The sequence below is a fragment of the Symphodus melops genome (genome assembly GCF_947650265.1).
Source record: "Symphodus melops genome assembly, chromosome: 14".
NCBI classification, from domain to species: domain Eukaryota; kingdom Metazoa; phylum Chordata; class Actinopteri; order Labriformes; family Labridae; genus Symphodus; species Symphodus melops.
The window spans coordinates 10,011,922-10,037,393 of record NC_136704.1 but is presented as its reverse complement, the minus strand read 5'-3'; the positions used below and the strand labels follow the sequence as shown (position 1 = coordinate 10,037,393).

Genomic DNA, 25,472 nt, shown 5'->3' with positions numbered 1-25,472 from the left:
ACTCAACCTCAGAGCGAGATCAGCATTACATGTGTGCCCAATTAGAACCCTATAAGTGGAAAGAGATGCCAATGCTGTTATGTTTCAAATCACTCTTGAATTTCTAAAAATATATGTTCATAAAGACACGGCTGTCTTCATTAACATACTGGAGGCAACTGTGGTGTTGTTTTGTGTATAAAACAAAAACTAAATTCACATATTGATGTGCATTTTTTTTTTTTTGCAGAATCATTGTATAAAATAGTTAAAAGAGATTAAGCTGAAAGCAACTTCATCACTTTTATTTTGTCTTTTTCCAAACATCTAAGAGCTATCATAGACTATAAATGTACACAATGGTCTTCACTAAAGTAAAAACCCCTTATAACTGTCAGCCTGAATAGGTAATTGTATGGCTCATCTATTCCTAGAGAACACCAAATGAAGCCAAAGTAAATAATCCACTTTAAAAGAAAGTGGAAACATTAGAAAAGTACAGGTCAATCAGTCTGGTCAGTCAGTCGGTCTCCCATGTAAGCGGGCCGCTACAGATGCTCTCTAATGAGCTGCAAGCCTCTGATCCAGCGGGCCTCGCCACATTCCACTGGCTCTAATAAGACCATGTCCCGCTCTGTGAGCTGATAGCAGCTTCATTAACCACACTATGAACCTGCACAGGAAGCTGATAGGGGGGTTTTATTAGGGTTTTATTACGCAACAGAAAAAAAAAACGCCAGTTTAATTGGAGCCAACGAGGAAGGTGGGAGATGGTGGAAGAGGGGGCAAGGCAGAAAGGAATGAGTAATCTGTGTTTCATCTCTGTCTATTCTGCTATTCTCCCTGATCTTGAGGAAATCAGAGGTGGAGGCAAAGGAAGATGAGTAGAAATGTGCCGCAAAAATAGGATAATGCTCCTGAGAATGAGTCTGTGTTTGTTCCCTTTCTCTCAATTCTGCACAGCTAACCTCAATCCTGTTGTGCCGATGGCAGGCATCAGGACTTGTTTGAGGCAAAGTGTTGTGATGTTTGACATGAGCTGGCTGGGGAGGTATTTTGAGATGTTTAAGGAATTTAGGTTGATTCTAAGTATGGATGCCTCTATAGTTAGTTCTGGGACTATATTTATCCAACCTCTCTGATTTTTTTTTTGTCAGAGTGCAAGAGGTGACACTAGACATGCACTCTTGATTTAAACTGCAGAGATAAATATGAGGTTAGGCATTGTTCCCTTTTTCAACATACTCCCAGTGATGCTGTGATAACAGTTACAGTTATAGTATTCTGTTTTTGTATTTTGTTAAAGTCAATCTCCGATCCCCTTCTGCTATGATCCTCAGCACATCTGGATGAGTTTGCGTGACACTGCGGGGGTTCAACTGAACATTTGGGTCCAATGGATTATCCACAGACACAATACTGATCTATGTGAGGCTGCCAGCAGAGCCACTTGGAGCTCATTCTGAAACACAGAGCTGTCTTTGTGGCTTCCACCCTCACACCCATATTGTCCTGAACTGAGCCCACCAAGTTAAGCGCCTGTTTCCGTCCTTCCCTTGTAACATCTCCACCTTCCGGGGACTCAAGCACTCAAGCCCTTAGTCAAACAATTTAGCAATAGCGTGTATGTATTATGATTCAAAGGAATCATCCTGTTTAACTAAATGTGAAGATACAATGGAAATTAGCACAAAGCTAAAGCAAAAGAGCTGAATCCAGGATCCTGTACTATGAAGTGAGTTCAACATTTCCAGGGTCTCTTTGGGTGATCTGGCTTCACTAACCCTGAAATAAGAGATCGTGTTAAACAGTCCCACGAAGCTGGTTATCAGCCTGATAGGAGTTTCAGAGGGCGCTTTCACATAAAAGGGCGGAGTTATCTTCATTTAACCTATCACAATTATCACCGCATCTGCTGTCAGCAGATCGTCATGTCTACAAACTCTGAACAAACTATATTAACAATATAAATATGTTTAAGACAAACAGGATCCCAAAGACTAAAGTAACAGCTGCAGCAGCAAATGCAGGAAGGACAAAAGGGCAAAAAAAGGAAAATCAGAGAGTATTAACGTGAAAACTGTGGATTGTTATATATATATCTCCCATCCTTAGTTCACCTTAGAACTGACCATAATTACTGCTGTTTTTTCTGTGAACTGAATGTGTTGCTCTGACTCTTTACAGTGGCGAGTGTAACACATATTCAATTCTTTTTTAGTTGCAGCTCTGACGATCACAAACGGAGCCGCATGGAGACTTTGAACATTAATATGAAAACAATGTGTTGAAAACAATTCAAAGCCACAAGAAGATATTGTACATCTTTAACTCAAAGGCTCTGTTAAAGGATGTAGGACATCAGTAAATATAATATAATAATCATTAACTAAATGGACTATAGTCTAATGTAAAATCATGCAGGACAAATGAAGTGTCCTCCCCCTCTCGATCAGCTCTGGGAGCTCCCCGATCAAAGGATGTGATTGGTCAGTGAGCGGAGACATTCACAGTTTCATCTCTTATCTCCAACATAACCTGCTCCGGAGCAGGCTAGGTGTTCAACACAAGTTACTGTGGTGATATACCCAGGTAAGAAGTGACTGAAAACCAAAAGTTAACCCTCAAGTTACCTCGCTAAGCTCAAATCCTGCTTCGTAGTACAGGCCCCAGTCACAGTGAGCTGTTGATAGTGCTTGTTGTATTCACAATTACAAAGACAAAGGTTTCAAAACTTGTTTTTACCAACAGATAAAGAAACATAGACTATGTAGTTGCACCACAAGGGACACTGCTGTAAAATAAGAATAAAAAAGGCCATTTCTGAACACTCATTACACAAAAACATTTGCTAAAGGCAGGTTCACCTCATGGCTATTGAAGCTAGTTCAGCTAAAGTCAAGGTTGGCTGGGTGCAAATTAGAACACTATGGTTGAGTTAGGGATTCATGGCGGAAAAGATTTAATCACTTTTCTCCCCAAGGCCTTCTGTAATTGAAAAACCTACATTTTGATTAGTCAGAACTTTTGTACTGGAAATGTTTCTCTTTATGAGGCAACAGCTAAACAAGGTTAGCTTAGCAGGGTAGCTGCAGCTTACATTTCATCAATTCACAATGACGTGTGTGGCAAAGATTGTAAAATGAAACAACCTGCTATGTTTGTGAATACAGTTTCTCCACCAGTCTATTGCAATGATTTATGTGTTGCACTTTAATAGATCTAAAAACAAAAGGAAAGATGGCATCAAAAAGCGCTGAACTTTTAGGTAATGTTCTCTTTGACAGAGCACAGTGACAATGCATCTCAGTGTTAATGAATGGGCATTCAACCAATATGAAGTCAACTGTAGCATTAAAGATTCCTGTGTATGCCACTTTATGCATGTCATGCATTGTATCGGGATGTTTTGCTCCCTCTTTCGCCCAGTTCCTAACATCAGCCTTCAGTGAATTGGTCTCTCTCTGTGGTGCACCGGCAGTACAAGACTTATTTTCAGTCTGTCTCATTTCATTTCCGTGGCTTTGTCTTCTGCACAGCTCTCCAATTTGTACTTACTGGAATACAGTGAGGCAGAGAAAAAACAACATTCCAGTATTTCAGGAATTCACTAGCCACCTACAAGTGACATCTGAAATTAATTGTGCATGGAGGAGTACAGGGAGGCAAATGTTTTCCGTAGAAGTGAAATACATGGTGGTCGCAGTCTATATTGCACGAGCAATACCGCTGAAGGAAAACAATCTTTTACACTGAGGAGGAATGATATACTGTGGCTTTGATTGGAAAAATAATAGAAAAAATGAGCAGCCACTGGTTACTGATTATAAAAACAGTACGTCTGAATTGTATCTTTATGATTTCCTGGAATGAATGCCATTATGTCTGAATGCTTGGGAGCCAAAGGAACCCAAACATAGGAAAAGGTCTGTTCAGGAGTGATGTTAAAGGGGTGCGGGCCCATTTAAACATATGCACATACATTATTTTTGTTCTGCAGCTCAGTTCACTTCTTATGAACTTGTGCCACAGTCTATTAAAAGTAGTAATTGCATTGAACTTTTTTAATTTCACTGGGATATTTAAATCATCCCTGGCTGCGTCCCAGAATGGCACCATATGCTGAGTTGAGGTGTCACACAAAATCAATTTTATAGTTGAGCTGTGGCAGATATAGAATAGTACACCCTTATTAAAGAAAGGGCTCCGACAGAAAAAAAATAATGAAGACTAATGTGCCACTTTTACTGGAGAGGACAACTTGATTTCAAATATAGCCGTTAGGAGCCTATCAGGAAGTAACAAGATAAATCTCAATAGACAGACAAAGTTCAGCAACTCTGCCAACTTGTAGTTAAAGTTCACATTATAAACACAATTTTATATGTTTGATATTTTACACAAGAAACTTCCCAGAAATGTTTTGGGGACCTCTGAGAGTAATTGAAACTGGTTGAAAAGAGCGGTTGTGACCTTTAAAATCTAATGATACTATAAAGTTAAGAACCAAACGAATTGCAGCAGCAACATCAAGCAGTAACATAAGCTCAGTCTGTGTTTCAAGCAAGAGGACTTTGATCCTACTGGCTCTAACACTATATTCTTATTTTTTTTATAGCTTTTAAACATTTTTAGTAAAGCGTCCACTACAAAACAAATCTGACCAGTCCAAGTAGATGATGTAAAATACATTCACCACAGCACTAAACCAAAGCACTATGAGAGGCTATAGATTGCTCACTACACTCTTGTGTGTTTGAAAAGTTCACTGTTTTACTTTTACTTCATATGTCGCAAAATACCCGTTACACATTCGATCATTTCAAATCAAAGTCTGCAAAATTAATGCAGTTAATGACCACGTTTTGATCATAGCCCAGTTTGTTGTTAAGCTAACATTTGCTATTAGAATAGGGTGACTTTAAGTCTCAATTTGACCAGAGTATGCTGAATATCTATCTAAATCTTTTTAACCAACTAAAATACCAGACAATAAACCCTGCTTGTAACACGGATTTCTCTTTATATGTCAATCAATGTCGTCATCAAGGCTTTTGCTGTTTTAACCAATAGAAAGACATCACTAATGCACCACAAGTCAAAGTTCGAAACTGATTTGTGTACATGTGTCAATCCATCTGGTGGTTGTGGTGCATTGAGCTATGAACGTTTGTCCAAAATGACATTGCAATAAAGATTCTGATCTGTTTTAATCTTGTTCTATGTCGTGGTCCCACTGACTGACCAACTATTGTGTTGCTAGCATGATGCAAAGCATTTCTCTTGCGTAACATATATAAATCCTTTTATAAAACAGATTTTTTTGTTGTATAATATGGTTGAAATACTTAAAAAAACAAAAACGGGCACATCATTTTTGATATAACCAATCACAAAATTTAACATTTTGGAAGACCTGCCACAAAGGATTCAGTCTTATATAAATCAGATACTGATCATCATTCTGCAGCCATTATAACTACTGAATCGTACTCCGTGAAATCCTGCTGCAGTCACTTCTTAGCTGAGTGTGAACTTGAACTCGCCTTGTAGCTGTGCATATGAATGTCCATGCGAGTGTGTGTATACTCAATCAGGTCTGTCCGGTGCAGGAGCCAAGGCTGAAGCTGACGTGCAGGCTCTCACACAGCTGATAAGGTCTCTCTGGCTGCGGTGCAGACTCTAGATTAAGCTCTTATAGAAAAGGGAGCAGAAATCTGTCTCATGACGATGAGGGGGGAGCGGGGGATGTTGGTGATCAACCCCCCCAATACACAAGGCCAGCATTATTAGCTTTACAGCTCTAACACTGTACTCTCAGCTCAATTTCAGATCCCACTGTCCTTGGTGTAGCCTTGTCTTTAAACTCCTTCAGGGACAGCACAGACATACCAAACACTCCGGACTGAGGCCTGATGCTCGGTTCAGGGTCCATATCAGACACACACTGGACTTCTGATTTGTTAAACTGACTGAGGTTTACACCAACAGTACATTTGAAGGTCCACTATCCCATCAGCTTTCATGACTTTTCTGTCAAATGCTTGGAAAAGTTGCTTAACTGTAAAGCTGAACGTGCTGTCAGTCTGAAAGAAACAGAGTAGTGAAACAAGCCTCTTGATAACACTGGAGTGACATGAAGGTTTTCAACAATGGATGAAGGAGCAGTCCTGCTTATAAACTCTAAATGCCAACTTTGTTTTCATTAGGCCACATTCATGGTGAGAGCTTTTTTTAATTTTTTTTTACCTTACTCTTAAAGACATACAGTGTCCTTGTTGATAGTTTTTTTTAATGTTAGTGGTTATCCAAAAGGTTTCTTTTCCTATGGATTTGCACTTGCTTTTGAAGTTTCTTTATCTCTAGTTACAGATATTTTATTTGTTGAGCGACGAAGGACATGTACTCATGAGTCAGCCTTGATGGGAGACAGCAATACATCATTTCCACTGAGTTTCCTGACAGACTAAAAGTGATGGGTGCAAATAAAAAGGATTTCAAGCAGTGGGCCACAGACCCTATTATTAGCTTGTTAACTAGAAACGTACGATAATAGAATTTTGTTTTTCGGAAACTTTTGCGCTTGCTCAATTTGAACTCAAAACATGTTCTCAAACTTTATTCTACAGTCAGCTCCAAACTGTTGTTTCTCAGGAGAGATCTTTTTTATTGGATAAATATTTCCTTATTGTTTTAGGTTGAACTCTTGTATCTAAATGCAGTGAATCACATCAGTATCAGCCTCTTCATGGCACAGTGGGAGCTTTGACAGAACAGAGGAGGTGTGATGGGGTACAAGCAGCAGCTAGAGCTCTGGGGACTTGTGTCACATGTATATATATGGGATCACACATGCATTCTCTACTCATGCTGTAAAGGCACCCAGGAGAGCCTGGTGGAGCGAAGTGGATGAGGAGGGTGGGTTTCCATGGATACCCACACCAAGTTCTGATCGCAGTTATACAATTGCAATGCTTGTTACTATGCGTTGCACCCATGAGACAGTTCATCTTCCGTCACAGCCTCGTCTGAACAGAGGCCTGGTCTGGCCCGTGCTGAATGGATGAAGCCTTTCTACTGTCCTGTGAGAGAAAGAATGTGCAAACTACAGCAGGTCTGATACTAGGTTGCTACTGAGCATGTGCCAAGCTCCAATTAGGCAGCCTTGCGTCTAACACTGAAACAATGTAACTGTGATGGGTACAGTCAGTCCCAGACATTCACATACAGCATAGACACATACTTTAAATGAAGGAGCTGGTTGCCAACACTGTACCTCTATGCTTTCATTGTAGTGGACATAGAGATACAGGCTGCTACAATTTAAACAGGAGTCATTTGAATTCAGCATACAATGAGACCATTTTTTCAGCCTCAGCACAGGAGAAACCCTGCAGACAGAGATGCACACATACAGTAGATAACCTCAGGGGCCTCACTGAGCAGCATGTGCATTCCAACCTGCCCTTTCTCACCACGTTGGATTCAGAGTAAACTGGGGTGTTGATGGATAGGAAAAAAAATAAGAGAAAAAAGCGTCCCCAAGGAGCACCAAGACTCACTGTCCTTCAACCCGGGGAAACAAGAATAATGTTGGAGGGACAATTCATGGAACCGAGAGGGGAAGTGTTTTGGAGATTAGGTTCTCCACACTGCTCTGAGGTCTTTGTGGAGGTAAGTGGAAGGAGTGGCGTGTTGATCGGACGGCTCGATAAAACAACTTCTGAAAGTGCTCCAACTGATAAGGTCTCCACATCAAACACTGTGTTCTCCAGGAGCAAAACCCTGCAGTGTTAAAGTCTTTCTGGGAAAGAGGCTGCTTTCGACTTTATTGTTTTTTTGGGGGGGGGGGGGGGGGGCAATCTACCTAAAATGCATGCCAAGACTTTTTTTCATTTAGTATTTTTTCTGACCATGCTTCCTCAAATCTCTCTGTGTTTTTCAAACCCTCAGGCCCTTTCTTACATTCTTTCAGGTTCTTAAGGCACATTTTAAGCCAAGAAAAAGGCACCGGCGTAAACTGCAGCCATCGCCCAGCTGAACCCCTGGACTTCCTGTGAGAGGGGCGATCTACAGTGTATTGGACTTAACGCCAGTTTTCCTAATAAATCAGAGCTCACAATGTGCTGCCTGAAAACTACCCTGAGGAAGGTCACGTGTGGGCGAGCTAGCTAAATACAACCCCTGGTCTCTTTGCAGACTTCAGTCCAAGGTCCCATAAAAACCTTGACACTGCTGGTCGGTTGGGATGCGCTACAAAAAATATCATTAACCTTGTTGATGACCTGTGGCAGCCTTTCAAAAAGCAGCTACTGATTCTATATATCCCTGTAACTACCCCATAAACGGTTCCATAAATTTAGAGTGCCATCAAAAAGAGATAAGATTTTTAAAAAGTACAGCATGCTCTCAGCCACCAAGTACAAATCAGAAGTGCTGAGATCGCTCCTTCAAATGCTCCCCAGCAGTCCCATTTCATCAAATTCTCCCGAGGTGTTTATTTCCACACCCAGTTCTTCTCTAACCGCCACATTTCACAACCAATCTGTTTCTCCACCAGAGCAGAGTCATCAGTTAGAGAGTGTCGCTCACAGAAATAAACAAACTGCATACCTCAAAGAGAGCTGCCACTACGAGGGGAAAGAGATGACTGATAGAGTAAGAGAGGAAACTGCGTTTGAAAGTGAAGAGATAGCAGAAGGCAGGGACAGTGATTGAAGTTCAAAAACCAGGAGGGATGTGAGGCGGTGATGGCCTCTCTTCTGCCTCACTCCTTTCCTCCCTGCCGTACAGTGCCCCCATGGCAAAGGGTGGAGGGGTGGTAGGAGGGGAGGGGGAGGCAGTTAAAAGTCTCTCTTCTCACCTCTCTGACCTCCCACAGCAATGAGTGGAAAAACAGCTGTGGGCCACACACTCTCTCTCCCCATACATTGTCCCATGGGCATGAAACACACACACATTTACAAACACTGATTGAAGGAGAACCTGCAGATGCACTTGCACCCTAAGGTCCTCTTTCTATTGTCTATCTCACATACACTCACGTAATGTTACTTTAGCTAGTAAAATAGGATATGATGACCTTATTGGCGACTGACTTTTTGTTTCTACCAAAATCGGTTTGGACCGTGTTTAAGGAGTTACATTTGTGGACACAGGAAACTGAAAGGAGTTCCTTGATTTAACATATGAATTGGTGGGTTTCCAAAGAGGTCAATCCATTCTACAGACTTCAACACAAAACTGGCTGACTTTTGGTTTTCACATGAACTTGATTACCAACTAGATGGCCAGTCTATTTCTTTTTATCTTTTAAAAGGTAGGGAAAGCAATTTTCTCGAGATACACTTTTTAGGTTTTTGGTTGAAATTGTCCTCATGTCCTGACAGTAATTAAGATCGTATGTGCTCTGAAAAAGGAACAAAGAAAAAGTGTCATCTGTAGCAGCTGTAAGCCTGCAAGAACTTTGACCAATGTCAGATGACGGTTTGTTTTTTATAAACCAATCAATCTACCCTGTGTATGCACGAGCCCACACTCAAAGTATGAGCTGAAATCTGCTTCTGGACCACTGGTGCTAGTGCATGTAAGTGAGGGGTGCGGCTTTTGATGGAGCACAGAGGGGAGGGGGTGAGTGAATACAGAGAACGGAGAGGATGCTACTTTCAAAATCATGCTAGTTTTCGAAAATTACCAAACCTGCTTTTAACACACCACTTCACCATTATGTCACCATTTGAAATTTAAAACTAAAAACTGAAATCCAGATAAGAAAATGCTGCTCGTTTGATAAAGGTCACATAATATCCTCCTACTCAACTACTTTAAAGTAGTTTTAGATCTTCCCAAAACATGTCTAAGATTTTTTGTTATAAATACCCTCTGACATTGTATTTGATCATGCCGACAATCAGCCCAGCTCTGAATAGGCTGTTTCTGTGGCCGTAGCTTTAAATGTATATTAGATGTGTTTGACCACGCCCCTTTGGAAGGGTTTTACTGTAGTAGCTTAGGCTTTCTTGATCCATGCCCTATTGTTAAACAGAGGGAAGGCAGGTCCCCTTCAAACGGCCTGTTTGAACACACATTTTCTGTACAGTGGAGCAGACAAAAGATGGAGAGGATGGACTTTTGTCATAGTTGGGGACTGGGTTTATAGACAAGCTATGGAAACATAGTGTTAGAAAACCAGAGTTAAGTGCATTTTGAAAAGCATGTGACCTTTAAAAAGTTAAATCATTTGAAGCCCCAAAGAGACATAGGTCAGTATGAGGATGTAGCAGGGATGTCAAGAATAGATGATACATTAACAAGATGGTTTGAAAATAGATGTTATGGTTTCAGGGCAGCAGTTTGGCTCAGTCAGCTGTGGCCCTTTGGTGCAAACTCATGCACAGTCCAATTTGCAAAAATACATTATTTGGCAATGTTTTGGGTCTCTTATATCCCCGTTCATGGGGGGGGGGGGGGGGGGGAATAAGCACTACTCCAAACTGAACAATTATGTTTTGAACCTTTATAAAGCATACCACTATAGAAGTACTGTAAGACCTGTAGTCGTAACTACATGTTCTGGAGCGACCTAATAACAATATGTGCTATATAAGAATTGATTATGGTGTACTGATTTGAGGTGGCAGTAGATCATGTGTGTGATTCAGGCCTGTGTGTGTGTGAAGCATGTCTCTAAAATAACAGAGTGCAAACCAGAATCCCTCTGGGATTAATAAAGTATATAAAATACAAAATGTAATTAAATAGAGGGATAAGACATGGCCCTTCAAACAGGAGAGTGAACACTGAAAATGTTTTCAAAACTATGCAATCTTGAAATTCAATTCAGCATTTCAGCAGTAAGCCATTGTTTTAAGTGTCTGACTCCCTTTCTTTTATTTTATTATTTTCAGGGCACATATACATATATTAACACATTGATCAGCATTTACCCATCTTTAACACTCCTATTAAAAAAGGTGAGAAGAGTTGTTATTGATTTGTGTAAAGTATTAAATCCATTTTCAATCAAATGTTCCTGTAAATACACTTGTCTCTGGTCATACATGAGCATCTGGCAGGACTTCAATCAGTTTTAACAGTTTGGGCTTTAATCACAACAGAGTATGTAGATTTACAGAACAGTAATTAATAATCACTCCCTTATTCTAAGTACCAAACATATGCACATGCAGGCCTCAGTTACACCCTCCAGTGTCCGTGTTTGGAACTACAGTTTCCTGCAGAAGCTGCTTCTCTGTCTGAGCAGCATCAGGTAATAAAACCAGATGTCTTAACACAGAATGTATGAAAGTGACATAGAGGATCGGGCTGAGTCTTAGCTTTTCTTCTGCTGAATGTCATTCTTCAAGGACTCCAGCAAGCTCTTTATTCTCTCACTGGCCGGCTCGCGCCTCCTCTTCTTGTGACTTTTGATCCCTGCAACCTGGGTAGGCAGGAGGAGAGTAGCGAGTCCCCAAGATGGGGCAGAGTTGCCTCTAACCACCCCTGGTTCCCTGACTTCACTCTGTTGGAGCAGCCAGGAGCTCTCCTGACACAAAGCTACGAAGCGTTCTAGCTGTATGGCATTGACGTTCTTGCTGACGTTCAGAGAGGTTTCGAAAGGGTTCTGGATGTGCAGCGGGGCAACCTCCGGCTTGTTCTGCTCTTTGCCCTGCAGACAAGAAAAGGGGACAACGCTGACAGGTGAAACATATTCTTGAGTAACAGAAGCAGCCGTGAGGCCTGTATGTACAGTACATGGTCCATCTATCTTGCTGGTCATGGTTTTCGCACTTTGCAGCTGTATTTGGGGCTCTTATGGCTGACTGCAACTGTCCTCTGCGTGCCAGTAGATGTGAGACTTTGACATGGCCTGGAAGGGCTATTGACTCGAGTGGCATAAAATGAGAGTAAATCATGTAGTGGAACAAAATAATGACAGGAAAGTGCTGAACGGGTATTAAACCCTGTTATGCATGTCGAACGTATTATCAACGGCAGCATATATGATCTGTGCCTGTTTAGCACCCGTGGCCTTCAAATGAACCACTAATATGCGGGTCACAGATAAGTCAAGAACCTTCTAGGGCTCTTTGCATGCAAAGTCCTGCCATAGGCATGACAGTAAAGGGGCAGAAGTGATAAAGGGATGGGGTTGTGGGGGACAGAAGACGGCAACATAAAGCCATCAGTCAAAGGAGGGGAGTGAACCAGAGAATTGTTGCACAGTACGGCAGATTTATGGCTGTTGCTCCTCTGGTGAAAGCCTATAGGTATGGGTCACGGCCACCGTCTACCTGCAGGCTTCCTCCACTGTGTCAAACCTGATATTAGTCTCATATATTAGCCTGCAGGGTCCTTCTTTCCCACAGGCATCCATTCATTATCCCCCGAGCTCCGGCCTGTGCCATCAGAGCGTGAACACCGACTTTCTCAAGTTCATTTCGAGGAGGAACAGCTGATAAATAGGATGTTGTTAAATGTTGCACATCTTTAAAGTGGCATAATTAACTATCTTGTACTTATACAGAGGACGAATTAGCTCCTGAAGTGTCCCTCGGATACAACCTTGGAGACACATTATGACTTGGGAACAGTTCTCAGCACCTTTTGGTTTGAACTTGAACAACACTGTATTCATAAACACTCAAGAGTCCCAACTTAGAGGAGGGTTTATGTACTCTTAAAACAGACGGAGGTCGGCAGAATATTTCTTATATCAAGGGTTTCACTAACAAAATTTATTAATTGACTAGCAAATAATAATTGTATAATAATAATAATAATAATTTTGAATTTGATTCCTTTATTCTCTATATAACTTTTTTTTCTATTCTTTTATTTGTCCTTATTTTTCTCACTTTTACTTCTCCATTCTTTATCTTTTAACACATTTTATTGACTTATTTACTTCAAGTCTTCCTTACTTTTTCTGACTTGTTTTCTCATTTTTATTCGATGTGTCGATGTATGGAAATCCTATGACTTCATAAACAGTGGGTGTAAATAGAATAAATATGTGTTTGTTTACTCAATGCCTGATGGAGCTCTTAATTGGGATCCCAGCTCAAGGGCGCTATGCTCTGTGGGGCCGACATCAATCACACATGACAAGGACAGCTGTCATCTGTGTGTGTGTGTGTGTGTGTGTGTGTGTGTGTGTGTGTGTGTGTGTGTGAAGACGCCATACACTGAACCCTGCCTTTATTACCAACACATTTCTCAGCTGGAGCTCAGCTCTGAAGCTGGGAGTGAAAACTTGAAAGGATGCTGAACCGAGTTTTCTCTGGTGTTGACGCTCTTTCTGGAAAGATTTTTTTTTCCCCTACTTTTTTGTTCTAGTTTCTCAGTGATGTAACGGTTTAATTTCCAAATCAGATTAGAAGCCATCCAAGAAGCAAGATGTCCTAAGGGATGGATGGATCATTTTGTGAGCAGAGTGTGACTGGAACTGCATTTTCAAGGCTTCTACTAACTGATAAAAGTTTGAATAAAAAAAATACAATCAAGTTAAAAGCCACTTAACTTTTTGGAAACATCAAACATGTTTGTTGATTTAAAGGGCCAATGTGTAACTCTGACATGTAGCGTTCAAAAAAGGTACCACAGTCCAATTCAAAAACTTTGAAAAGAGCTGTCTGCCTCCGCCCCCTCCTCCTTAGTCGTTGCCATGAGAACATGGGAGCTTCATTGTTTGTTTGTTTTATTAATTTTTGGCTTTTTGCCTTTATTAGAGAGAGACAGTGGATAGGGTCAGAAATCAGGGAGAGAGAGAGAGGAGATCGACATGTGGGAAAGAGGCCACAGGCTGTAGTCGAGGGCCACGTATGGAGGCAACAGTCCTCAGCGCGGGCCTGCATACATGGGGACGCGTGTACTACCACTGCGCTACCAGCGCCCTGAGGAGCCTCATTGTTGGACCAGCTTAAAAGCTTTCTGTGTTTAACAAAAAGTGTCTCCAGCAGTTATAGTTTTACCACGCTTCTTGTCGTGGAGCTTCCCTTGCTTGCGTCCATTGCTGCAACACCTGCTGGTCTGGCTGACAGGGGATGTCCAAAAAGGACATATGGGATTTTTGTAGTAGATCAGAATATCAATATTTTTGAGGATATCTTTCGTCAATCTATGTTAAATCTGTAGAAATAGATAAATATACACATGAATGTTTGATCCCTCAAGTGCAGCTATTTCAATTCTTATGGAAAAGATCAACCTTAGTCGCTATTTAGTTAGCCAAACCAGCAGGAGACCAGCGAGACAGAAGTCCAGAAGAGACAACAGTGGCGTGTGGTCCACAGAAAACTCCAACATGCAGACAGCAGATTAACTCGAGCAAAACAGGAACACCTAGCATAGTTTTGTTAAATTACAGGACTGTTACATTTATCCTAAATGTGGCGGAAAATCTGCCTGCATCTGGCAGTGGCGGTTTTTAATCCTGCACTACTTTTTTTTTTTTTTTTAACCAACATCTAGGATCAAAGTGTTCTTGGTCCAGCCGCCTGTAATTAAATATAAGAAATGATGTTGCTGTATATTACAGAAGCTAACAACTCTTATAGTGTGCCGAGATCACGCAGGATGCATTTGAGAAATGTAGATTATTATTAGATGAGGAGGAGTTGTTCAATTTTTTGACTTGTGGCCTCCATTCACATGGAGGTCATCATGTAAAAAAAATAAAATAAAATAAAAAGCAAACAAGTGAAGCGTCACTCTTGGTATAAGTTTTTTTTTAAAACAACTCAGGTTCAAATTCTGTAAATCACTTTTAAAGTATTTGCTGTGCATTAAATTGATCCATTTTTTAAATCAAAAGACACCATAAACATTGTTAACCCTCCAAAAAAACGACAGTCTGGATAATAACTTATAGGGACATTATGAAACATACCTTTCTGATATTTATGGACATCTTACTGAAGGAAAATGTGGCGTAGAACTCGAAGAACTCGCTCAGCAGTTTCTCTAAGACACAGCAAGTTAGAAAGTCGAGTTAGCCGCTGACAGAAACAGTGAAATCAATCAAACTGAACGGCAGGCCTGCAGCCCTGATGCGCGCTCTCTTGCTCACCCAGTGTTTCTGTGTTGCTCAGGGGCTGGATCTTGCTGAAATCGCTGACAAACGTGCAGTCGTTCCCTTCAATCACACTCTTGTCTTCGGGACCTTGTGGGAGGAAAGAGGGGATACAAGGTAAATGACTGTGGCGTAGCAGGTCTAGGATGGCCATAAACAACATGCAGACGGATGGTGGCGGTACTTTCATAGAGAGGAAACAGAACAGACCGGAGAGGGTTGAGGAGGAGCAGGTGCATGAACATGTCTGTGTATGTGAGCGGGGTTTCATGTCCTCGCTTGGTTTACTATGCTGTGCCCTTGTTAGCGGTCCCCTTTGCCCTGATGTCTGTGTGTTTTACTCCACTGTTTAAATAGCTGCCTGTGGTGGGTTAGCTCATGTGTCCAGAGGAGGTGGGTCATCGACCTTCCCGGAGTGATGTGCCTTTTATTGTCCTGTAAGCACTCTGCGGGATAGTCTGCGCTAAAGTCGGGCTGAGGAGGGAGGAGGACGCGGTGGGGGTCGATTGCTTTTGGAAGGCAATTAACAGGAAGCCAAGGTGAGGGTGAGGGTGAGGGTGAGGGAGAGGGGGGAGAGAGAGAGAGAGAGAGAGAGAGAGAGAGAGAGAGAGAGAGAGAGAGAAACACCTATTCACATTCAGGACAGATTTATCATTGGTTATGAAGGTGAGACATGCGCTTAAGTCAACAGAGCCTAAATGGATGCACTGAGATGGTTAAAAATCGAAATAACTGCATCCGCCCCCCCAAGGCCTACTGGCTTGTTCCCAACATTGAAACACTTCTTTTGGCTTCACTTTGATTTAGAGCCATTCATAGTCACGTTATTTAAATACAAAATCATTTTTCAACACTACATCTGGTGAGTTCTATCTGAGTCATTTATACAAACATCAGCTAACCCTTCAAAACAAGTGTTTCCGGGGAATCAACTTCACAATTTTAAACACAATGATTAGATGTTAGAGGTGTACACTGCTTTGTTTTTCAAAGTTCTCAGAGTCTTAAGAGGAGCAATATGTCATCCTGACACCTGGTGTGTAAAATGGGTACTGCAGTCCAAAGTCAAAAGATTGAAGAGCGCTGTCTCACCCCGCACCCTCCTCCCGAATTGAGATGCATGTAGGTTGCCATGTCGTGGGCGAGGAAGCTTCAGTGTTTAGCCAGCTCTGCATCAGCCTTGAATTGGTTCTGTACTAACTTCTCTCTAAATTTCAGAAGCATCTCCAATATTTATCCTAGTTTCTTCAAATTTCAGCTTTTTAGGTCGGGTAGAATCTGTTATATCTGAACCGTTTCACTCACCTGCCTTTAATACTTCAACACCTGTTAGTTTGCTGTTTGCCTGACAAACCGAGGAACATCCACAACGGCAGTGTGTGGGTACCTAAAAACTGCCTACCCTTGGTCAAAACAAAAACTAAATATTCAGTACTGAATCTTAACTTTAAGGGAGGAACATACTGGCTGCTGTGTTGTTGAGAAGCAAACACTTCAACATAGCATGTTTCCTAAAGTCCCTGACACACCATGTAGACCGCCGGCAGCCAGTTCAGCAGTCATTGCCCTAGTTTTGGCGGAGTGTCCAGCTCCGTCGCTACCCGCCGTCCCCAGTTGGCCTTTTTTTTGGATGATTCCACATGATTCAACATGGGGTTAGGGGTTCTGTCAGATGACGTGTGTTTTTTAAATTAATACATTTAAAACTCTTATGCAACACTCATTTACTTACAAAACCGTATTATATTCAACCCATTACCTCCGTGCTTTTTGAATTTAAACAACAAATCCAGTGGATTATTATTATTCCACAAGGTATTGGGATTGTCCAGGCAGCCTTTGCTGAAACCTCGATAAATTGAAAGCATTGTGACAAATATAATTTAGAAGCGATATTATGTGTGTGTCTTTACACAGATGTCACATAATGATGTGGTGATGTATGTCATTTAAGGATGCAGATGATCAAAAGGGTTTGGGGTAGTGAAAGGTATGGCTGGTGGTACCTGCTAGGCTCCTGAGGTGGTCCAGGGTGGGGATGATTGGAGGGCTCCTGCTCTGCAGGAAGAACAGCACCATAACTGTGAGGGAGAAGTTGGTGATCCAGGCTCCAGGGATGTTGCTGGTGATGGCGTGAGCTCGGGCCCAGCAGCGCACAGTGAACACCAGGCAGCGAACCCGAGGGTCCAGCTCCCCGTACAGATAGAGTAGCTCCGTGCTCTTCATCGCCACCCTGTGGAGAACAACGGTATTACTTGTTAAGGTTTTTAAGGGACGTTTTGGAGGCTCAATATTAAGAGCCTGAATTACTAAACGTTTGCAGTTCTTAAAACCTATGCGAACTTGATACCACGCGCAAAATATGTGCTCTTTAAATCGACAAACAGCACGCAGTGAGGATTGCGTCTTTGCCGTGGCGTTTCTGCCCCAGTGTGCAAAATACTGGGAGGAGAAAATGCAAGGAAATCACGTTAGTACACATATTGTGATTTACCAAGCGCGGCAAGAATGATGGTGATTGTGACGGTGTCTGAATTTAACACCTTTGAAAGGAACGTCCTAATCCAGGAGCTCAGTTTTTTGCACAACACGCTGCAGTTAGGAGACATAGGAAGAATACATTTTAAAAAAAGGAATGAAGGTCGCTTCCTCCCCACCCCACACGTAACATGTTTCCATCATGATTAAACTAAAATAACTGAACCATCACAGCCTCTGCATTCTAAAGAATTTTAACACTGACATTTATGTCGTCATATTTCCCTCTTTTCTCCAACATTATATTTTATACTGAGTATTTCCTTTTTCTTGGGTTGACCTCTCTCCCTCCGCTCGTCTCCTCCCTCTACAGCCTCCTGCTGCTATGCTGTGGGATGCTTGGATTAGGAGACCTCACCACTTCTTGTACCCTACTCATAAGGCATTTATGTCCGATCAGACACAGTACTGGCAAACTGTCTGGTGCGCAACGATGGCGCCACACAGCTCGCACCTCCTGCACAATGTATGATTATTAATTCAGAAGATGGAGGGAAGAAAAGAGAGGCCATGTTTAATACATCAGCCGCAAAACCTCAACAAACCAAACGTGCGATCTTTTAGGGTGAACATGCAATTTAGTACTCTTTAATTGGGATCTTAGTAAATCAGGCCCTGAGTGTAACCACAACACTTTACTGAGTGAAAAAAACATTCAAAGACACAATGTATGCATTTCTGAACTTAATCTGTTAACCAGAGAAAAACTGGAAAGAAAACAAGTTCCCTGCTCAATGAGCAAACACCGTTACTAGGGATGTCAAAACGATTCGAGAGGCAGTTAAAAATCGATTCAAAGGTGTCACGGTTCACATTGGTAACTCTGAAGAATGAATCGCAGTAACACGGTGAGCGTCAGCAGCGGTTGGTTATTACGAGCAGGCGTTACCATGGCAGCTGTGAAGCCAGACCATCCTAACAAGAGAGTTTGTAACCCCGCTCGGCCAAACGAGTTAAAGAGCCAAAGAGTTTACGAGGTTCATCTGGGTTTTTTTATGAAAAACATTCAAGGAATCTTTTTCAGTCATCATTTTTCTTCAGTCTTTTTTTGTAAAATATATCAGGAGAGAATCGTAACGTGAACCCAGTATCCTGAATCGTATCGGGAGTTGAGTGAATCGTTACATCCCTATGTATGAATCTTGTAAACTGTGTTAAATATGTAATCATGTTTGAATATTACGCTTGTTCTGTAGATTGACTGAATACATTACAGCGTTGTTTTGTTCTGATTGTTTCTCTTCGAGGCATCAGTATAAAGCTTTTTACCAAGCCAGGAACGATTGGCTGTTTCCTGCCCTGAAGTTATTTTGCATTATGACTCAATCCTTTTCCTCGCATTTTGAGGGGGAAAGAATTATAGTTTAATCCAACGCCATGGGCTCAAGTTAATTTTTGATGATCGGAAATCCAAATTCATGTTTTGCATTTCTTCCGAGGCTTCGTTTCCAATCCCCAGGTCAGACAAAAAGTGAGACTGAATTGGGAGGAAAAAAAAGTGTCATCATATTTTATTTAGGGATTCTGTTGGATGACGTGTTCTCACGAAAAACTTGAAACGGGGTTTAGAAACTACAACAACTTCCTTAGTTGTAGTTTCTGAACCACACTTTAAGTATGTTGGACTGAGGATTGGGAATGAAGCCTAGAGTCTAATCAATGATTCAGCTTTTCATGATTGTCATTGAGAATTCACTTGAGCTCATGTAGTACACTTTGTTCTCCCACCAAATCTGTTTCTTTTGGTTCGGATTAACGCAGCTGTAACCGGGCAGAGGAGCATGTTCAGTGACAGACTGCTGTCACAATCGTGCTCCACGGACAGACTCAAGAACTCTGTTGTCCCCCTGGCCATAAGACTGTACAACACACGGTGAACCCTGGACTCATTTTTCACTTTTTTCTCATTCCTCATCTGCACTGCTGACCTCAGAGTCAGCCTCCAGTTGGACACTTTAATGCATATTGATAGTCACCTTACTGAGCACAGGTCACTTTAATGATAATCACCCTAATCATGTCTGGTTTCATCCTACTGTTGTGTTATGCTACATCTGTAATGGTTGACATGACCACCATAACTAGGTCAAGTTTCACTCTATTGTCTTCAACACTTAATGCTAATCTGCTCCTCAATAGTGGGGTACTTTAATGACAATCACCCTAAGCACTCCTGGTTTCACCTTATTGTTTTGGACACTTAATGCTAATCACTGCTCCTTTATGTTGCTGAGCACTTTAATGGCCCAGTCTGCATCCCTGCATTGACTGTTTAATGACTGTACTCACACCTCTGGCACGACCTCAAACACCTCTGTACATGCACATGTAACTAGTTTCTAGAAGGTCAGCACTTTGTTTCTAAGGCTCTTTAACTGTTTACAGGTCTCTTTTAATCAGCACATGTTTTTCTCTCCTTCACAGGTTATGTACATTATGCTATATAAGTTTAAGTATAATGCTAATGCTAACTGCACAGGTTTAACCTGTAATTATGTTTACTCTTAGTCACATAGGGGCTCCTAAATCTTGTTTGGGGGATTATTGTATACAGAGGGGAGGGGGGACAGCGGGTGTGTATTGTAACCAATGTCTTGTGTCCTGCCTGTCTGTATACTGCTACTGGATGCCTTGAATTTCCTTCGGGATCAATAAAGTATCTATCTATCTATTGAGTTGGACGACCTGTTGATCTCCTGGGGGTTATGTCTGAATTGACTGTGTGATGTGGGGGGTTTTGTTTGAACTGTAACTGGTGTGCAAACTATGCTGAGTCTTCCTCAGAAAAAAGATGTTCATCTCAAGAGGATTCCTAGTTCAATCAAAGTTTCATAAATATATGAAAAATAGGTTTCTGGTGCACTGTGGGATTTATTCTTTACCTGTCTTGTTGTGCTGCTGTTATGTAACATGATGCTATATAATAAACGCACACCAATTAAAAAAAAAAGCATATTAAGATAAGCTTTTCACAGCCTCACAGTGTGGAAAGTAAAACAGTGCGCTTTGAAATTGAAAGGTCAGTGAAACTCAACACCCAATGATACCACCACTAGAGAGCAGCCTTCAGCGTGTGACACAGAGCTGTTTTTCACTTTTCTTTTACGCACATATCAGAGGAAGAAAAGTGCTTCGCTCTGAAGATCTCTCAGCACGATTGGAGAAAAGTTTCCCCTCACATCCATCCGCAGGACGCCCTTCAACTCTATTTCCTTTGAAACTGCTGTGTGGTTTTCTGTACGTTAGCAAGTGTGTGCGTGTTGGAGGTATACCATTGACAGAGAACACAGTATCTGTGGAGTCGAAAGAGAGGAAGTGAAACACATACAAGACCCCTTTTTAACCCCCCTGTTCAGTTTCACTGTGCCAGGCAACTCAACCATCACAGCACTTCCTGCCGGAGCCAGGTTTCAGTTTGGGGCTTTTGCAAGGCCAGTGTGACCAGAACGACAGAAAAGTCAGTTTCTGTGAATCAAGAGGCCCATGACCAACTTGAACTGACATTTCCACGGCATGAAACTGACCAATTCTGTTGATTTGAGCAGGGTGAATACCTGTTGTTGGCTGTGAGGTCACACTGAAAACCAGAGGGCTGATGGGAGAAGCGGACCAGGGGACATCTGGCTTTGAGGATCTTCTGCATCCCGACACATCCTGGTCCAAACCGGTCAACGCACTCTCCGATAACGGACAAAATGCTCTGAGTGACATATCGTTCCGAGCTCTCCCTCTTCATCTGATACTCCATGAAAAAACCGGCAGTTGGCTGCAACACAGACAGTTTAGAGATGTCAAAATATCCTAAATGTGTGCTGTTAAACATACCAAAGTACATCATAATTAGTACATCATATAGTGACAATCAGTAGATCTGATCATATAATAATTTATACTTTATTAATTCCACAAGGGGAAATTAGTTTACACTCTGTCTAATGAACATGAACCGTATAGATACACACTCATGCACAAACAGGCTCCTAGTGACATGCATTAATGGAGAGGTCTCAGAGTGAGGGTGCTGCCCACAGCGAGTGCTCCAGAGCAGTTTTGGGGTTTGGTGCCTTGCTCAAGGGCACCTCGGCAGTGGTGCAGGAAGTGTACATATTCGTTTTTCAACCTTTGCACCATTCTATTAACAGCTCCAAAGAGTTACAAAGCCGACTACAAGTGATTCGTGTTCAGTTCATCTGTAAATCATTTTCTTAGATGAGAGCGTGCTTCATCAATAAAATGTCAGAAATGTCTAAAGTTCACAATGGAGTCCATTTCTTATTTCTATTAAGCGACAATCCAAAAACCAATCAGTATTTAGTTTGCTTGTGATGCTTAAAATGTGACGACAATCCCAGAGAAGACTGACTTTATGTCACATGTCAACAACATCTGTTCACCTGCTGTTCAACATCAATGAGAAACAACATGTTTATTAGTAGTACTGTTCATTATGTATTCCAGTGGAGGCTGAAGCGGACCATCAAAACTGTGTTTACAGTCATGATCTGTTTTGATATAAGCTCGTGTTTCTTCCCCGGCAGAGTTTTCTTTTATCTGCTTCAGTGTTATTTTACTGTGTGATATGACTGACTCTGACAGGCAGAAGTTAGAAATGTTTTCCCGTTAGCTGGTGAGTATGGTTGGTTTAGTAAATCTAATTATATTCAGACTACTGGAAATGGACCCCTTAAAACCTCTTAATTACCATTTCTGTTTTTCTCCCACTGATGCCGTCAAGGTCCAGGAACATGTCCAGGTCACAGCCCAGCTTTCCAAAGCCATTCACGGATGAGCCAAACGGCTTGATGGTGCATTCTGGGAAATAAGCAGCAGCTACGTCCTTGAGCAGAGAGCACACAAGGAAACGCAGTCTAGTGTTCTCCTCTGTTAGCTGATAAGCTTCTGTCAGGGAGGTTACCTGTTGGTCTATCTGAGGGGGGAAATGAGACAGGCTTCAGGACATTTAATGAAATAAATGTGTCTTTACTGTTTAATCCAAGTCGCCTTATCAGTCTTTCAATTTGAACGTAATACTGATCAGTATACCACTTACACTTTCCTCTCTGGACAGTCTCTGTATGAGCGTGTTGATATGAACAGTGGTTTGTGGTTGGGACTGCTGGCCTGCCTGTTTTTTTGTCGAGTCAGTGGAGCCAATGCTCCTTAGTGACAGAAGTCTCGATTTAAAAGGCACCATGGATTCGTGGCTGACACTGGGAAAGACTGCGTCCTCAAGTAATGACGAAACACCTTCCTGGTTGGCGAACTCCACCACAGCATACGTTCCCTGCATCAAAACACACATCTTTAAATCAACCTGAATCCTCTGGTCAATGAAACGTTTGATTTATATTCATCTTAAAACATGTTGGGAAATAATGCATGTTCTCTCACTTACATAGCTTTCATAAAAGAAGTATTTCTGAATATCTCCATATTTTGATAAATATTTGACAAACTTCTTCTCATCGGTTTTGGAGAGGCAGCTGATAAGAACAGATCTCTCTGCCTGCTCTTGTCTCGTCGCCTGCACAGCATACAAAGACCGAGGTCCATCCTTTACACCTGACAAAAAAATATATATATAAAAAATTAGGGATGCATTAGTTCAAGATCGGTATCGGTAAATATTGGCCCTGACACTAAACAAAGTGGCATGATGTTTTTTTGTTAAACAAAATCTACTTAATGCTGACATCTAGTACACCTAACTTCTGATTCAGATTATCGTTTTTTAGGTCCCTTGTTGAACAAACTCTTGTTTTCATTATCAAACATTAGAAAAAAGTTGACATTGTGAGAGTGTTACAGCAAAAGAAATCATAAAACAATTACAAGTATCGGAATCGCCTAATTTGTTATTTCAAACATTAGAATCGGAAATGATTTTGATGATGAGAAAAATTTGTTTTTCTTTGCTTGAAAGTTTTCTTCATGTGATGCAAAAAGCGTCATATTGCATCACATGAAGAAAACTTCCAGGCAAAGAAAAACATATTTTTCTCGTCTCAGGGCAAAATGAGGGTTGGATTCACGACCATTCAACACTACTACCATGTTTCTAATGATGCACAGCTTCATGCAAATGGCTGAAGTATCCCTTTAATCGCTGCATTTCTTAATGTAAAGGTTGTTGACAAAACCGGGTTAAAAAATGTTATTTGTAAAGAAAATGATACATATTTATATTGAGTGAAGTCTGATATTTGAGAAAATATAAATCATTTTCACTTGTTGACAGTTTTTTTTTTTGAAACAACTTTTTGAATACTTTCTCTGAATGGCCCCATAAACGTTTCCTCTGGTGAGACATTAGAGTCTCAGATCAAAACAACCAGAAAGTCTTAAAATAGCATGAAACAGATTTGTCTTGATTGTAAGATCCTTATGTTCTCACAAAGGTTTATTTTAATTGAATTATAAGGAAACACCATTTTTTCAATATGATCTATGAACATGTTTTTTGGTGATAAACTGTAACAAAAATATTTGGACAAAAACGCTTGATAATGATGGTAATGACGCTGCTGTCTTCACACAAAGGTTGAACGTATTAGCTGTTGAACATTTGAGAACAGTCAGACAAGTGTGGCCCAAAGATCAAAGCCAAACTTGTTAGACTTTATTTATTGTCATTTAAACATGAACTTTACAGTGCAGATGAGAAAATGTCGTTGCATTGGCTCGTAGTGCAGAATAAAAAAAACAGCATCAAATATTTACACAAGGTAAGTAGAATTTACAAAGTCAGGTGCAGACATAAATATTTATAAAAATAAAGCTATGTGTGAGATTACTATACAGATAAATATATTGCACGTTTGTTGATACATGTTATATTGTTGACACCGACATAAGGAAACTTGTCAGTAAATGCTTTAATGTTTCTGATGAACTCTTTAATTCAACATGCAGGAACATTTTATAACCCTGTGTTTCTGTTTTTACTTGTGTTGGTATTCTTATACTTGTACATGCATGTCCTATGTTGTAATTATCTTTGTATTGACACGTTTTTCTTTAATAAATAAAAAATAGTTCATTATGTTTCCTACAATCAGAGTACATTCAAATCTAATGAAAGGCCACGTTGGACATTAATCTCTTTATTCATCTCAACGAGGTACAAAATGCACCACACTATTTACCTTTAAATTAACTAGATAAAGAAAAGTTAAGTTAGAGTTTAATATGTGAATATAAAGACTTTATAATGACGTTACTGTAGGCTAACAAGGTAAACTCTTATACTAACCAGACTCTTCTTTCTGAAGGGCTTCACCTTGAACCACAACAGCATTAGTTCCGATATTTCTTTTAAGGAGAGGGTTGACCTTCTTCAAGCACTTCACCAGGCTGCCCCTTCCCGTCATATGTAGCTTGCATACTGCAAAGGAGGACGCCATTGCTGCTCTGAAAGAAACTGCACGGCGCATGCGCAGGGACGTGTCTACGGCAGACGAGAGGTACCAAACTCGACAAATTGTGATTATTAATTGTTTACAAGCGACGGGGGGGAAACTTATGTACTTAAGTTATTGTCCTTTGTGGTTCTTTAGTAATTTAATCTTCACTAAAACTGGTCTATTACATGAGGTTATATCAAAGAAGCCAAAGTCCTAAACATTTATGAAAGAGCTGATTTCACAAGAAGTTTTTTCCCACAGGAAAACACCCGACGATTCTGTGGAAGGTGATGCTCTGTGTGTCAACAATAAAGCGATTTGATGTTGTTGTTCATCTGATTAAACAGGAGAAAGGGAAAACGAAAGTTACATAGTAAAGCACTGGCACCTGACATTAAAGCAGCACACCCCTCCCTCCCACGCGCTGCTCACACGCACTTCCTGTTTACTTCTTTCTAAACACAGCTCGAGCTCACACA

At 41.1% G+C, this 25,472-nt stretch overlaps 1 protein-coding gene across 2 annotated transcripts; it reads right to left on the bottom strand.

The window, feature by feature from the left end:
- Positions 1 to 11,062: 11,062 nt before the first annotated feature.
- On the bottom strand, positions 11,063 to 25,467 carry mtpap (mitochondrial poly(A) polymerase). Of its 2 annotated transcripts, none has more exons than XM_079361748.1 (9): positions 25,382 to 25,467; positions 22,986 to 23,152; positions 22,641 to 22,874; positions 22,293 to 22,517; positions 21,145 to 21,356; positions 17,059 to 17,285; positions 15,050 to 15,142; positions 14,870 to 14,943; positions 11,063 to 11,647 (listed from the first exon to the last, which is right to left on the bottom strand). In XM_079361748.1, the coding sequence occupies exons 1-9, from the start codon at positions 25,386 to 25,388 to the stop codon at positions 11,312 to 11,314; spliced, it is 1,575 nt and encodes a 524-aa protein (XP_079217874.1). In that variant the 5' UTR covers positions 25,389 to 25,467; the 3' UTR covers positions 11,063 to 11,311. The 2 variants fall into 2 exon arrangements, with proteins under 2 accessions (XP_079217874.1, XP_079217873.1); XM_079361747.1 differs by lacking the exon at positions 25,382 to 25,467 and adding an exon at positions 24,843 to 25,368.
- Between the last annotated feature and the right edge of the window lie 5 nt (positions 25,468 to 25,472).